Genomic DNA, 15344 nt, shown 5'->3' on the forward strand with positions numbered 1-15344 from the left:
GGACTTACAAAAGTAACTAGCTAAGAATGGCTGCTTGCTAGTTTAAACATATGATATTCAGATCCCTATGGAATACTCTCTTTAACCTTATCTAAAAGTCTATTTAGTTAAAGAAGATTCTAGTCTGATTTATAAGCTGCTTTATAAGCTAGTTGACGTATATACTTACGTATACTAAACCTAGCTTATAGCTTCCTATATTAGCTATTATAGGCGACGTTATACTACTATATAACTAGCCTAATTCTCTCCCTTAGCTAGCTATTAGTTCCTCAACCAACTCAGCTTCAATATAAGCCTATACATTCTTTACTATTAAAGCCCTACTTCATAAGTACAAGTTCCCTTACTCTAATACCCTGTTATAAGGATATCGTACTATCTACGAGATTCCTACCTACCGTTCCAACAGGCTATTAATCTCTTATTTAGTTAACTATTCGAACGGTTTGCTTAGTATAGTAATAATACCTTCTCGTCGTAGTTTGATTACTAATTCTTCGTCTACTTACTCCTTAATCGATAGGAATATTTGTTAATAATCCGGGTTATCGTTGAATTCTTTTGTAAAGTAGGCGATTGGTAGTAGTCTCTTCCGGGGTTTGCCTAGGCGTCTTCTCGGTGGCTCCGGTGCTTCTTGCGGTTCGTCCGGTTTACTACCTCTGCTAGCGACGATAATTTCGTCGCGTACTATTTCCTGCTATGGTATCTTAGCTTCGGGTTCTTCTTCTTCTAGCGTAGCGATGGAATTAGGTAGTTAATCGGGATCTTTGTAGTATAGTTTGACTATAGTAGACTAGAAGGTTTTAGACTATATAGTATATTGATAGTATAGGTTTTGCTATTTATAGCTACTAAAGTAAACGGTCTAGTCTAGCCTTTCTTTTCGCGTTATACTTATACTTACGACCGTAATAGTAAATTAATAATTAGCCTTATATTAAGGCTATTACAGGTAGCGATAGCTTCTACTACTTGTTGTCTTATGTAAAGTTTACGTACTTCGCTTATCGCCTTCTTAATCGCTTTCGCCTACCTTATGACTTCGGGAGATAGCAGCGAATTGTTAGTAATTCGTAAGTATAAGCCGAATACTAAGAGTATTAGCACTATTCCGTTTAGGCTAGTAGTATTATTAACTGCTTTGACTGCTATTTAAAGTGCTAATTCTAGCGTAATTATTAGGTCTTCTGCTTTAATGATTTCGTATGCCTTCCTTAGAGGTATATAGTATCGTTTAACTTTCCTAATACTATTATAAGCTTCTATAAGAATTTCCTTGATTTTAATTACTATTCCTCTTACTACGTTTCGGAATTTTATTAAGTAGAAGTTTATTTTAGCGTTAGTAACTAGCTAGTCTAGGGGTCCCTGATATATATCTATCTAGCAGAGGCGTAAGGCTTCCTAAATAGCTTTTGTAGAAATGTCTTTAAAGAACCGGGCGGCGTTAAACGCCGTAGCGGTATCGACGATATAGAAGACCGGTCTATTACCCTTAAGGTATATTACGTCGGCGATAACCTTATAGTTAAATTCGTAATCGTCTTATAACGTAAATTTAAACCGTAATAGTATTAGTACGTATATTTAGTATCGATAGTAGACTTTCGATAGTTACTTAATTACCGTAATTTTAACTAGGTAGCCGGCCTTCTAGAGCACCTTATGTAATTGTTAAATAGATAGGTATTCAAAGCGATAGTAAACCTATTATAATTTAGCGTCTATAAGGTAGTTCTAGGCAAGTAGTTTCTCCTTATCAAGTAATAACTATAGGTAGCCCTATTTACGAATAATAAGTATAACCTTATTTCCTTAGATAAGGGTATTTATAACGTTATTAAAGTAGACTTTTAATCAGTCTATATCTCCTAAATATATAAGGAAGGGAGTATTAGTCTTAATAACGTAAAATTTAACGCTTCTAAACAGCGTTAGTATTTTAGTAGTCCTTATAGACTTTAGTAGTATCTTATCGCCGAATTTTATTATAACGCTGCTAGCCGCCGTAGTATTTAACATAATTCCTTCGTAAATTTATTATAGGGCTACGAATTATAGGTAGCTAGCGGTTGAGAATTCTGCTACGCTTGAGTCGGGTATAATCCCTTGGAAGTTTTAAGTAGAGTAGCATCCCTTGAGTATGAATTGCAAAGGTAGCTTTTTCGGTTCTAGTTAGTTGCGGAAGAGGTCTTCTTTCGTAATAGCATAGCAAGTTAACTAGTCTGCTAGGATCGTAGCGATCTTATTGCTGTTAATTACTATTATAGTGAAATAGGCGGTGACTTGGAATTGACTATTGCTGCCGGTCTCTTCCTTTTCGTTACCTTTACTAGTTTGTTTAGTTACGTAGTAGTATTGCTAGGGGTTTTCAGCGGTAGGTTATAAGTCTAACCCGTCGAAACCCTTGTATTAGACGAGAAATTAGCTATATGCTAGAAGTAACGTATCCTAGGTATATTAGGTAGTTTTGAACTTCTTATACGCTTTTCGTCTCTCTTCTATAGTATATTTAGTTAACTAATAGTTAGGTTTTCTATATATATAGTACTTCTTAAGCGTTAGCAGTAATAGGGGTTTGTTATAGCTTCTTCCTCGTAATGATCGACTTTGTAATAAACGACTATATCGTAAATAACGCCTTCGACTATTAAAAGTTCTGTCGGTTTAGTACTGCTTTAGTAGGTTAGCTACTATATTGAATTGTTATTAGTTAAGACGGGTAGCTATCTCGATCGACAAGATTAATTAGCTACGAAGTCTTTCGTATATCTTAGCTAGTATAAATAACGCTATTATATACTTTAGAATATCTCTATAAGCGTATAGAAGTTAGGTATAGAGGGATCGGTTATTATAATCTTATTATAGCAAACCAGGCTGAATCTTGCTTAATTTGTTATATAGTATATTAAAACACTCCGATTTAGTCTTTCTAAGGTTATTGCGAATGATTTAGGGAAGAGTAGTTATATTCTACTACGTAACGTATGCTTATTACCTTTCCCTAGTCTCGAAGTATGATTTTAATTAGTTAATTATAGTCTCGAAGTTAGGCTATAGGTTGATTATTTTAATCGAGGCGTAGAAGTAGGTTTTAGCTATTCTTTTTAGTATTAGGGAAAGTACCTTGTTATATTAAGAGGTATAAATTCCTAGCATTCTATAGTAATCTACGAATACTAGCATCTTCTTTTCGAGTATATCGTATATATTGCTATTATATTTTATATCGTCGGGGTATAGTTTTGTAAATTCTATTAATTACTTTCCGATACGGTTTATTAACTTATATAGTTAGAAGTCTATTAAGGGAGAGACTATAAGATATAGCAGTCGGTATAGTAGTTACTACTATTATTATTCTTATAGAGGAGGTAGCTATAGGGTTAGTTTAACTCTTCCTCCTATGTTATTAGCTACTATTGCTAGTCTTATAATCTCTTCGTAGAATTCGGGGTCTTTTATTAAAGCCTTTAGGTTACGATATCTCTTAACGCCTTATTCGAGTTCTTAGGGTAACTAGTAGTAGAATTCTTCCTTTTTAAAGGCTAATGCTATGTTTTTCGAGATTTTCTTACTATCTATTTCGACGTAGACGCCGTTACCGATTAAATAGTTTTTAAAAAATCGTAGGATTAGGGGAGGTATGTTTTAAAAGTCTTTTTCTAACTAGTCGGCGAAATCGGGAGAAACTTCGTTCTATAGCTTAAGGCTTATAAGATTCCTCTTCTTATAAGTCTTAAGTAAGAAACCTATATAGGAACCTAGTTGCTATAAGCTAGCGTTTATAAGGTTGATTGCCTAGTTGCTTTATACTGCTAGATCGATTATACTTTCAATTCTCTATAGGATAAGGATTGTTAATTAGCTTTTAGTAGTAACGCTACTTGCAAGCGATCCTTCTCGTAAATTTCGCTTTATTCTAATAGTATAAAAGGATTACTTCTATTTAGAATCTTGAATTTTAATCCTTAATAGCGTTAGCTACGATTAGTATAAGATATAAACCTAGAAGTAGGAGTTAAAAGACGATTTAGGATATTACGATTCTAAAGGGAAAGAATTATAAAATCGGGGATTTTCGTCGGTTCGTCGTTTATTTCTATTAACGCTATTCTTACTAATATTCTCGAAGGGTATAAAGGTATATATAGGTCTCGAATTAGTAGGGAGAGAGTTCTACTATAGATTCTTTCGTAAATCTCTTTTTTTCGCTTTAGGCTTCGCTCCTTACTATTAGGAAGTTTAGAATCTAGTAGATAGTTAGCCTTATAATGCCTATAACTATATACGTTTTTCTTAAGCCGTAGCTTCGGAGGCATATACGTATAGCTATATAAGCGGATTACTACTAATAGTCTCCGCTTGCCTTTCAGCGTATTCTTCTTCTAGTAGGGAGGTCTTTTATAGCAAGCGCCTCGCGGTTAGCACCTCGTCTAGGGATTTATTAAGAAACTAGTAGGCGCTTCGTAATTAGCACCGTACGTAGGGAATAGTTATAGTTAGGGAAGTTATTATCCTTTATAAGATTTGTAAATCTTTGCCTTTATAGCGTGAAGAGGTTAGAAGACCGTCGATTCGGTAGGTTTCTTCTTCTAGTAATTGAAAACGCGTAATAGAACGCTCTTGCTAGTAATAATTAGCTACGATTAACCTTATCCTGCCTAGGGTAAGCATAGCAGTCCCTAGGTTACTTAAATAATCGGATTGCTAGTAGATTCGAGGAAAAGAAGCTTTCTTCTACTAGTTTCCGTAGATCCTAGTTATTCTTACTTCTTCTCTTATTAGTACGAAATCCTTACTTTTACCTAGGCTTAGGTATCTAGTTTAAGAAGTCGTCTCTTCTAGTATTAACCTTGCTAATCTACGGTTTATCTATAGCAGAGTAGTAATTATAAAGTTAACTAAATTAATAGCAACTATAAGGTTTACTACTAATTAGTATAGGTTTTATAAGGGGTAAAACGGAATTCCGTTTGTTAATAACAAATAATAGTAAATTGGTTCTAATCGATAGTTTATGATAGTTGAAAGTGGTGTTGTTGACTAGAAGGTGGGGATATTCCCCCTTGGCCTGTTACGTGGGTCTGGGAGGCTTGGGCCTCTCAGCCTGGCGGGCGTGTGGCTGGAAGTGCCACACGACTCCGTATTCCAACTATCGCAACAATTAGGGTACCAAGTATTCACCATCACATCCCCAGATACTTCACTTGCAAGTCAGACAACAAGGCACGAATTAAATCAAATATATTCAAATCAACGTATTCGAGTGCAAATAAAGATGTAAATCTAAACGGTACCTTTATCAAATACGCCATGCAAATCATCATCCTCCAAAACAAAATTTCATTCTCGAACTTCCCCTCATCTAGTTCAATTCTTGTAAGTCCCCGTACTCCATAGTCAAGTTCCTTCCAGTGCCAAAACGCAAAGACGCCTTTGATGGCCGAGGGTATGAAGTAGTGCTCAAACCTATAAACAGTCCCCCCTTTCCCCTCCGCAATCGTCCTGTTGTAATAATAGCTAGCAAATACAGACAAGATGAAAAACCGCAAAACTCCAGTCCTCTGAAAACAAGAGGAGGTCTCTTTCCAAGAAATCCAGAAAACTCAACCTCATGATGAATCATACAACAGAGAGCACCTTGTTACTTCCGCTTGCTGGGGCTTCCACCGCTCTCAAAACTCAGGTCGACGCTCCACAGAGAATCCCAAATGACGCTCTTCTTCGTCGGACTCTCGACGCTCGCCCCGCTCCATTGACGCTGCAACCTCAAAGGGGATCTGGCCTTCTGTAAAGCAACCAAACGCAAACCACCGAGATCAGCGGGGCTGTCATGGTCCGATGAGGGAATCGATCGTGTTTCGTACCTCGGGTGACCTAGGCCTCTCGTCATTTCCCACTTGGCCTTCGGTCTGCTGTGGGCTAGTAGAAGCTTGCCCGGCTTGCTCCTGTCCGTTTGACGATCCCAGCAGTCCTCCCTGCGGGGGACTTGTGCCTGTGGGTGTATCCGGTGCAACGGCACGAAGAGAGTTTGTCTCACTGCCTAGCGCGTTACCCTTTAGCAAAGCAGCTCCGCCGGCGCCAATGGCAAAGGGGATAGCCTTCTTCGAGTTGGAACTGCTTCGGCGGCTTTCGAGACTCTTGCTAAGGGCCTTGCTGACGCCCTCAATGCTATTAGTGTTGGCCCGCTGCTTATCCTTTCCGTTCGCCTGCGCATGAGTGTGCATGTCCGCCATTGCCTCGACATTATTCGCCGCAATCGTAGACTTGCCGAGCCCTGGGGTTGCTGGGGCGCCAGGCTTGTCCTCATAAGCGTCGATCAGGTACCACCTCAGGCCATCTGACAGCTGAAAGGGGTTATCATCCTCTTCGCCGTTAACGGAGTCGGTGTCTGGTAGCTGCTTGTGCAGGCTCTTTGAAAGGTCCACGACGCGTTCTTGGATGCGAGTAATACGAGCGACGAGCCATTCACGAGAACGCAGGCGGTGGGCGTCCGTCTCACGGAGGAAGTAATGAGGGAAGCCGACGTTGAATGCAGCCCAGGCGCCGGCAGTTTGATTCCTGGTAGGAAGGAACAGCGCGAGGTCGCCTTCTTTGAAATGCTTGAAAGCAATTTTCTCGTGAGAATCCCTCTGCAATGTATGTGCCTTCTCTCTATAAGCACGTGCGTCTCTCTGAAGTTTACGAGCGAGGTGCTCAATGTCCTTGACACGCCTGTAAACCGTGTCGGCAAACAGGTCCATGTCAAAGCTACCCAGCTTGGTCATGAAGGCTTCGTACTTATCGGACTCGGCATCGGCATCGGCGTCGGTGTCACTGCCCTTCATCCAGTACAACAGGTCTAGATCGGTGCTTTCGGCTAAGCTGCGACTGGTAAGCATGCCAGAGCGCCGGATGGTAGACTGACTGGGATCGGACGAGTCATTGGCATTGTGGATCTGACTCATTGTTCCTCTCTCAGATTTTGGCACTTTCTGGATGGTCATCGTTGATTCCTGCCGGGTAACCGAAAAGCCTAGGCGCTCCAAGAGTCGGCAGAGTCGGTCGTTCTGAGTATACAGACGCTGCGTAAGATCCTTGGTCTTTTCAGATCTAGCCTCGAAGTGGGCTGTAACTGCCGAGAGCTTCGTCTGAGACTTCTGCAATTTCTCCTTGTAGAGACGCAACTCCTCTTCAAGACTACCCACTTGAGACTGCCTGAAAGCGAGCTCCTCGGTGACTGAGCTGATCCGCTCTTCGCCTTCGTCAAGCTTTTTCCTGAGACTTTCTGAACCCGTCTCGCCGTCGGCGATTTTGGCACGGAGCTGATCAAGCTGTTCTCTGGTCTCCGCAGCCTCCTGCTCAAGCGCAACCACTCTGGCCTTCTCTTCATCCAAATTCTCCTTCAGATACCTCGACTGGTCTTCTTCGGCAGTGAGCTTGTCCTTGGTCTCACCCATCTCAGCTTTCAGATTCTTCACGTGCTCTTCACACTGCTCAAGATCAGTCTTGAGAATCGATTTGTCGTTCTCCAGAGTCTTCAATTTGGCAGAAACATCGCTTGCCTTGTAGACGACTGCCTCAATGAGGTCATTTAGATCCTCAGTAGTATCGTCGTCCGGAGACAGTTGATCATGGATATCGCGAAGGGCTTTCAACTGCATGTCAGCGGTTTCCTGAGTGGCGCCCAGATTCTTCGCCAGCTTCTTCGCCTCCTCAGTCGCGATTTGAAGCTGCCTCTCAACGGACTCATTCTGCTCTCTTTGCAAGCGTGCCTCATTCCGGAGAAACTCAACCTGTCCCTGTGTCTTCAGCGCGTCGTCGTTCTGGTCCTTTTGTAGCCTTTCGATCTCTGCCTCCATCTCGTGCATACGTTCAATGTATGTGGCCTTTTCGTTCTCCCTGGATTCGCCAAAATTCTCAATATCGTCTTCGGTTTCCTCGATGCGTGCCTTAAGCCCCTTGATTTCATTCTCCAGTGACTTTCGTTCTTCGACGAACTCCTTCTGCAATGCCTCCATGTTCTCGAGAAGCTCTTTCTTGGTAGAGTTGGCGTCGTGCATCTGAGTTTTGACTTCATCGTGCTGCGTTGTCCTAGTACTGAGGTCCTTTTCAAGCGCGGCCGACTTCTCCTTTTCCGCATTAAGTTCACTTTCAAGCTGCTGTATCTTCTGTAGTAGCGCCTCTGAGCCGGTAGACGAGCGTCGATTGTCTTCAATCGGTGTCGCGGATTTGATCGAGTTGGTAGAATCATTCCTATCATGGCCAAAGAGACCACCAATGCCTGGACGGGACGCTTGGCTCTGCCTGTGAAGCAAGTCCTCTAACCTCCGGACGCGACTCTCCGCAGTCTTGAGCTTGTTTTCTAGCTTTGATTTGTCGTCCTGGAGACTTCGCAGCAGGTCATCGTCCCCTCGGATCATCAAGCCGCTTCGCCCAAGGGCTGCCTCATGAATGCTCCCGTTCTTGAACGCCTTTAGCCGCTTCGACTGTTGCTTTGTGGGGCTGCTTAACTCGTTCACCAGTTTTGTCACGTCTTCAACAATCGCAACCTCGGCCTGTTGTCGCTGGAGATGCTCGAGGAACTCCTCCAAATCCCGCTTCACCATGCTAGGCCATACCTCCTCCTCCCCTAGCAAGTTGACTTCCAGGCCAAGGATGTTGGCGTCCAAGTTGTCACGGCCGTACGTGCTGCCAACCATCTTGTGCCACTTTCTCCGTCTCTTCGACTCCTCGTCCTGAAACAGCGCCATCTCATTGGCTAGGGTTGAGGAGTCCGTCTTGATCTTGTCGGACCACTCTCGACGACGGATGGCCTCGGAGGCAAAAGAAGCGTACATGTACGGCAACTGAGAGATGAGTCGCAGGTAATCAAATGTTGTCATAATGTCCTCAGCCTGATTTAGAGCTGTAATCTGGTTTTTAACGCTGCTGTGTACTGTAGTGATCTCGGTGATATTCCGCATAAAGTCGATCGAGTCGGCAGCGATGGCGTTGCGCGCCTGCGTGGCATAGTGCAACATATCGTCCATTTCCGCGGCGCGTTTCTTTAAGCTTGGGATTAGACGCGACGTATGGTTTTCTGCCGTCCGTGATGCTTGGAGGACATTCGCTGGCGTGTCGGCATACTCTAGCATGGTGTTGTAATCCGTGTCAATCTTCTTGGCCACTGCCTCAATATCCTGGAGCAGTTGCGCTGCCTCTTCACTTCGTGCGAGGGCGGATCGGCCAACAAGGTTATCGAACTCGCCAAAGAGCTTCTCAACCCCGCTATACATCCTGTCAGCTGTCTTGTCCAAGTCAGCCGTCTTGGTGCTGAACTTCTTCAGTGATGCCTGCGCTAGTTTGCCTGACTTCTTGGCCGTGTCAAGCTCGATCAGGTCCTCGAGTGTTGCCTGCTTCTTCTTGAGATCGCGGGAAGTCATGAAGCGCACCATGGCAGTCGATACGGGCACGCTGCGCGCGATTGCCAGGCTACGCTCCCAGCCTTCAGCGAGTTGTTCGAACTCGCCCAGCGCAGGGTCCACCCATTTCTTGAGCTCGGCGTATTTGGGCTCGATCTGCTTCACACTAATCTCTAGATTGGCCACTGCCGCATCGAGACACTTGATCATGACGTCCATTTCGCCGTATCGCTCTTGTACCTCGGCGGCGAGGCGCGCTGAGTCGTCAACGATACCGAGAGCCCAGCCCTGGCGCTCCTTGTAGAGGGCCTGCCATTCCGAAAGTACTCGGATGTTGCCGATGTAGTTCGGGGCTGTTGGAACAGAGTAACGCTTTGGGATGGGCACTTCGGACTTTGGGGACGAGGCCCCGCTGGGGGAGGTCGGTGAAGATATCCGGATGTCGTAAACATATATCTCTGTCTGTGAGAGGGTTTTTGTTAGTTTTCTCTGCTGAGTATTGTCGGACAACGCAGTTTCCTACCTCTTGATGAAGAGTCTGCAGCTTGACGGCCCGCCCTTGCGAAGTCAAGGCGACGGCTTGGTGCGCCGGAATGGACGTATGTCTCGCGATCCAGGCCTTAAGATCATCGATCCTGTACAAGTACGTCAGTCTTCAAATCACAACCGTAGGTAAAAATAACAGCAGCGGGAGTAGCCTACGCGGAGAACTGTGTCGTATCCACCTGCAGGCGCTGGCCCGTGTGGGCAATCAACACCTGCGTCGCCATCCCGGAACATCTCCTGGCGACAGCTGCGATAGCTGGCCCACCGTTCGGACTCGGATCGGTTCTCGGAGGCCCTGTGGCTATTGAGGTGTTTGCGAACGCCGTCTCGGCCACTTGTAGGGTGTTTGAAGCACGCAACAACTCGTCGTCGTCGTCGTCGTTGGGTCACTGGAGGGAAAGGTTGCGGGACGACCGTTGTTGCAAGGCGCGAGCGTTTGTTACGCCGGTTTCCAAAAAGATGGCCGCTGAGGCGCCCGGAGCTCGTGCAGGCTGCAAACCCGCTAAAAACCTTGGTGGGAATAGCGTGATGTCGCCTCGTGATCCCTGTTGTCATTTGATTGGGTGTTCGCGGGGAAGCCATCAGCCATTGATAAGGTAAGCGGGGCTGATTAACAAAACATCACTATGAGTAAGCATCAGCCACATAACCTTTCCGGCTCCGAACGGCCACCCCAGCCATCCCCGCCGGACCCTGTGGAATTCGGGCGGAATGGCGATCTGAGGCGCGTACCACGCTCCGCAAACGCGGTTGGACAAGACTCGGCTCAATGAAAGGATTGAGCCAACGAACGGCACCTTCCCCAGCCTGATGCCAGCCACGAATCTCGACTATGGATGAGCCGCAACATCAAGCCGCTTCGGCGTCGAAACAAGACGAAGATGTTCCCTTTCTCCTATCAAAAGATGAGCAGCGCGTTCTGGCTCTCTATGATGAACTCCGCGACCTCGAGGTGAAAGTTGCCCTCATGAAGGCGCAACAAAGTTACTCCCCAGGTATTCCTCCATTCTCGGATGAGACCCCCACGTCTCATTTTCTGACACCATCGGGCAGACTCATCAACACTAAATAACGAAAACAATGTGCGAAAAGCACAGGAGGACGCTGCCAAGGCACGCGCCAGATGGCTACTGAGAAACGACATCACAGATAGTGTCATGACCGCGAATCCTATCCTTAAAGCCGTGCACGGCAGTACCCAAGCTACGCCCGTAGAAGTGTGAGTTTATTCGTCACTCGACTCATTTTGTTGCATTTCACATCAAACGACTTCCTCATTGGTTTACGATGTGTTGGTCCTGTGACTAATAACTATAGGGATCTTATACCTTACGTCAATTCTCGCGATACCACGTCTGTCGCCCTCGCGCAAGTGTCGGCCGACATCCGCACTACTCTCGACGAACTCACCCACGTCGAGGCTGAGAGTCTTCGCGTTGGCAGGCGAAACGTCGAGCTCACAGCTGAAATTCTTCGCCTGGCCAAGGAAGCCGAGAAGAGGAAGACTGGCGAGACTGACAACCCTGCCACCCAAGCTGAAATGACGAAGCTAAAAGCCGAGGTAAAGGCCAGTAGACAACGTTGGAAGGTCATGAAAGGCACGGCGAGCGCCATGGTTGCCGGCAGCGGTGTTGATTGGGCAAGGGACGAAGTACTGAGGGATATTGTGCTAGACCCCGAGGAGGACTGATGAACAAACTGAGTTTGAGGATCAACTCGATGCCCATGCCAGTAATACATGCCGCAGGAAACGGGCGAGGACTATGGGAGTGGATTGAAGAGGCGGTCTCGTCCCGATGTGCCAAAGGCAATACATTCATCAATCGCAATCACAGATCAAAACTGCACCGATGAGAGACGAGGCAAGTCAGGGCTTGAAGAAGAGGTGGGCCTACTAGCCAAATCCCCGGCATCGTAGACATAGAAACGGCTTGCACCCGTCATCCCCGATATCCCGATGCATGGTCTGCAGGAACGGACCGTACTGGACCCTTGCGAGATCCCGTCGTTACGGTTCAGGGCTCCTTTCTTAGGGCAACCGGACAGATTGGGAATCCCAGATCACGGTGCTCGCTCTGCCCTGCGCACGATCGATCTGTTCCGCATCGACTCCAAGAGTGTGGCATCGGCGCACTTCAGGATTTTGGTTTCTAAGCTGATGTTGGTCCCCTGCTACCTCCACACAATCTCACCACTCATGAGCTCTTCAGAAGCTTTGCAGGGCTTAGCGCGACCCAGGCGCTATGACCACCGCGATTTCGAGTCACGTGTGGCATCTTGGCTATGGCAGATCGAGCTGGTAACCAATGTTTGAGCCGGATATAAGTTATAATTCATTGTCAGAAATCGGGCATTTCTATCTCTGCTGGCACTTAGGTAACGCTAAGTATGGGGATATTCGTTGGGCTGATGTCAACTATATCCCAGTGCTGGTTGTTTGTTCATCTTCTCCCTTTGTCGACGCGTATGCCAATTACTAAATAGCCCTGGCGTCAGTGTGAGATAAGACACGCTTATCTCTACACTAAGGGAGCGAATCCGACCTCTTCCAGGTGCACAAAAGAGTAGAGTAGTCGAGGAAAGCAGAGAGAGCAAAGGTTCGGGGGAGGGCAGAGCTCCCCGTCTCTCAAGCGCTGTCTGTACGGCACCAGATCAGCCAGGAGGCCCAGGATGAAGTGGAGCTGACTGGCGTTAGACTACAGCTACATGTACCTTACCTTTTGTCGCGTGCAGGTCAGGTTGTCCAGTGCGAGCGACTGGCGGTATCTGGTTTGGGAGGGGGTGTGTGGGAGAGAGTGTCTTCAGGTAGGGAGGGCGAAAATTGCCGGGGGCACATCAGGTACAGCACAGTATCAGCGACGCGAAGGGGACTAGCACAGCGAAATTGCCTGGCCCTGTGTATCCGCTTCAAGTCGCGGGTACTTTGCGCACTTTGTTCGTCAGCGCGACGCCCATCCCATTTCCATGGCCTTCATTGCCAGCCAAACAGGGAACAAGCGAGCAAAAGCAAAATGGCTGGGCCCGGCAGACTGTCTGGAATGGTGCGGAACTGTTCTCCTCCCTCCTGGTACATAGTAGACACTGGTCGTCTGGCCCATGGCAAGTTGCTGTGCCGGCTTGTGAATTTGCAGGAGACGCTTGCATTGGGTGCATCGGAGAGGGGCCCTGGGGCCTCTCTAACCATCGTTGCAGGCATTACCTGGCATGGCGACTTGGAGTACACCAGGCGCCCGCGCATTTTGTGCGCATGACAAAGTATTCCCACTCTTTCTCTCACTGCCGAGAGTGTTGCACTGCCTGGCCACGACGTAGTGCGAGATGGATATGAGTATGTGTAGGCGCGTCCTTTCGGCTGTCATTGCATGTATATTGTCCTGACTATTCCGAAGTCCAGCCCAAAATGGTTGTGGGCAATTTGGGAAGAAGCTTTGGCTCAGTTTCTCAATCAAGAGACCGCATTACCACGAGCGAGAAGTGTTGATCTAGATGCAGCGATATCCCGCAACAGAATTGTCATTCAGCACCAAATCAAACAGCAAATCTAGTCTCTCATTAATAGAGTATTGCCATCGTCGAGAAAGCGGTCAGGCCAAGTTGATGATTATGAATGGCGCCTTTATAATTCTAGCACGTGCTGTAGACTGGCCTCTTGAGTTGAGAGAGTTATGGTGAGAGGTCGCGGTTGAACCAAAAAAAAGAGGCTGGGGAGTCCACAGAGTACCATCAGCCGGCTAGGTGGGGGTGAGGTGAGAGTGACTCGGTGCGTTTTCCCAAGCTGATTCCGGGCGTGGTGGACCAAACTTGAGGGTACCTGAGACCATGTACCGGTACATGGCAATCTCGTATGACGGTACATGGGGCGTATGCATGAATAAAGTACCCGAGTTTCGTTTCGGCCATTTCTGCCAACCCCATCAGTCAGTCATGATGACCTTCCGGTCGTTCCAATGTCGCATCTCCCTGAGCAACTGACCGCAGTCCGTTTGGTACAGTACTTCGCTACACTTGCAGCTGACGAGCCAGATAATTGAGCGTATTAGGTGAAGTATTATGTATCTGGATAGAAGCCGCAAGCCCTTGTGAAGCGTGGAAGCTATAAAAAGTATGACTCTCAATGGTTACTATTAGCTGCGAATCGCCTGTGTTGCCCGAGCTTTGTTGCTGCTTTGAGGTGATCTCCAAGTTTCGTCGAACTGTGGTGTGGATGGGGCCGGTGTTGGTACCTCTCCGGAAGCCAGCTAATGGTGTTGCAATCTGGGCCGCACAGGAAAAAGCCACTATTGGCATGGCCATATGTGTTTATGCTGTCTAACCGCGTCGACTGGCAACCCATGGACAAGCCTGGCATGGAGCGTTTGTCGAGGACTCTGGGCAAAGTATTTGTGGATTTAGTGTGCTCTGGAAGACGATCCCATTTGGTGTGATGATGATGGAACAAGCCACTCAAAGGAGGGGGAATGCCGTAAAGTGTGTCGAGTGGTGTTTTAGTGTGGGCGAAATTGCACAGCGGCATCCAGGCCAGGCACAGTGTGCATGTGTGTGGTGTGGCAAGTTGCACTTGTTGCCCATGTCTCCAACAAGGACTCCTCAACTGGCTACAGGTGCTCCATCTCTTTACTCGCCATAGCCTGGTAGCTCTTGATGAGATATCCGATAGTTGCGAAGCTTGCTGACAAGACGCTAGTCGAGATGCCTCTAAACCATGATATCATCAACATCCACCGCCCCAGCAAAGAGCGGAAAGACTGACGCACATCTCAGAGGCATGTACGGGGTGCTTTCTACCACAGTCGAAGTTTGCTGGACGGATTACTCGTGCGAAGTAATGTCGTCCTAAGAAACTAAATCAGGAGGTGCAGGACACCGCGCAGTCTCCCCGAGCGTCAGGGAGACATAGCTCAGATCACCCAATCCACCTTACCCTAGTAAGGGTCGAGAGCTGAGTGTGGGGAGGATGGTACTACGGACGGTAGAGAGGCGAAGCTGGCCACCTACTCAGTGTCGCGTCGCCTCCCCTGCGCGACGCAGACTATGTTGATGTTCCTCATCGTGGACCAAGGTGCCTGCGGAAGGTGACTGGCGGGCATTGCCTAGCACCTAACAAGCCAGCGGGCGGTAGGGGATCCCTTAGCGCTGGTGAGCATGATGAAGGAAATGCTTGGTTCTAGCCTGGTCCAGTCGGTAGTGGCATATGTAGCACTGCGCATCCTTTTTGTCTGGATGTGCCCGTATCCGTCCGTTGCCATGGGCCATGGCTTACTTGAGGGAGTTTGATTGCAACGAGGCAGGTGATGTGAGGTATCCGTAGAGGAGGGTGCGGGTAACATGGAATGGCGCAGAAAATTCTGGGCGTTGAGCCGGGTTGCAAGAAAGCCGACTGGTTTTTGTGACGTGAAGCAGCAAAAA

The 15344-nt window shown here is 46.9% G+C and overlaps 4 protein-coding genes across 4 annotated transcripts; 2 read left to right on the forward strand and 2 right to left on the reverse strand.

Annotated features, from left to right (window-relative positions):
* Nucleotides 1-5374: 5374 nt before the first annotated feature.
* On the reverse strand, nt 5375-5635 carry CTRU02_208624 (uncharacterized protein; the record flags this gene model as incomplete). Its single annotated transcript, XM_036733255.1, has 1 exon — nt 5375-5635. The coding sequence occupies one exon, from the start codon at nt 5633-5635 to the stop codon at nt 5375-5377; it is 261 nt and encodes an 86-aa protein (XP_036575012.1).
* A 205-nt stretch (nt 5636-5840) lies between these two features.
* Nucleotides 5841-10162, reverse strand: CTRU02_208625 (autophagy-related protein 11; the record flags this gene model as incomplete). The annotated part of the gene is made up of 3 exons (XM_036733256.1): nt 5841-9854; nt 9916-10027; nt 10095-10162. 3 exons carry the CDS (start codon nt 10160-10162, stop codon nt 5841-5843), a joined length of 4194 nt encoding a protein of 1397 aa, XP_036575013.1.
* Nucleotides 10163-10770: 608 nt separating this feature from the next.
* CTRU02_208626 (uncharacterized protein) lies at nt 10771-11628 on the forward strand (the record flags this gene model as incomplete). The annotated part of the gene is made up of 3 exons (XM_036733257.1): nt 10771-10933; nt 10992-11157; nt 11256-11628. 3 exons carry the CDS (start codon nt 10771-10773, stop codon nt 11626-11628), a joined length of 702 nt encoding a protein of 233 aa, XP_036575014.1.
* Nucleotides 11629-12949: 1321 nt separating this feature from the next.
* On the forward strand, nt 12950-13189 carry CTRU02_208627 (uncharacterized protein; the record flags this gene model as incomplete). Its single annotated transcript, XM_036733258.1, has 1 exon — nt 12950-13189. The coding sequence occupies one exon, from the start codon at nt 12950-12952 to the stop codon at nt 13187-13189; it is 240 nt and encodes a 79-aa protein (XP_036575015.1).
* Nucleotides 13190-15344: the final 2155 nt, after the last annotated feature.

This window comes from Colletotrichum truncatum, assembly GCF_014235925.2.
Source record: "Colletotrichum truncatum strain CMES1059 chromosome Unknown Contig_0005, whole genome shotgun sequence".
In the NCBI taxonomy this organism is placed as follows: Eukaryota; Fungi; Ascomycota; class Sordariomycetes; order Glomerellales; family Glomerellaceae; genus Colletotrichum; species Colletotrichum truncatum.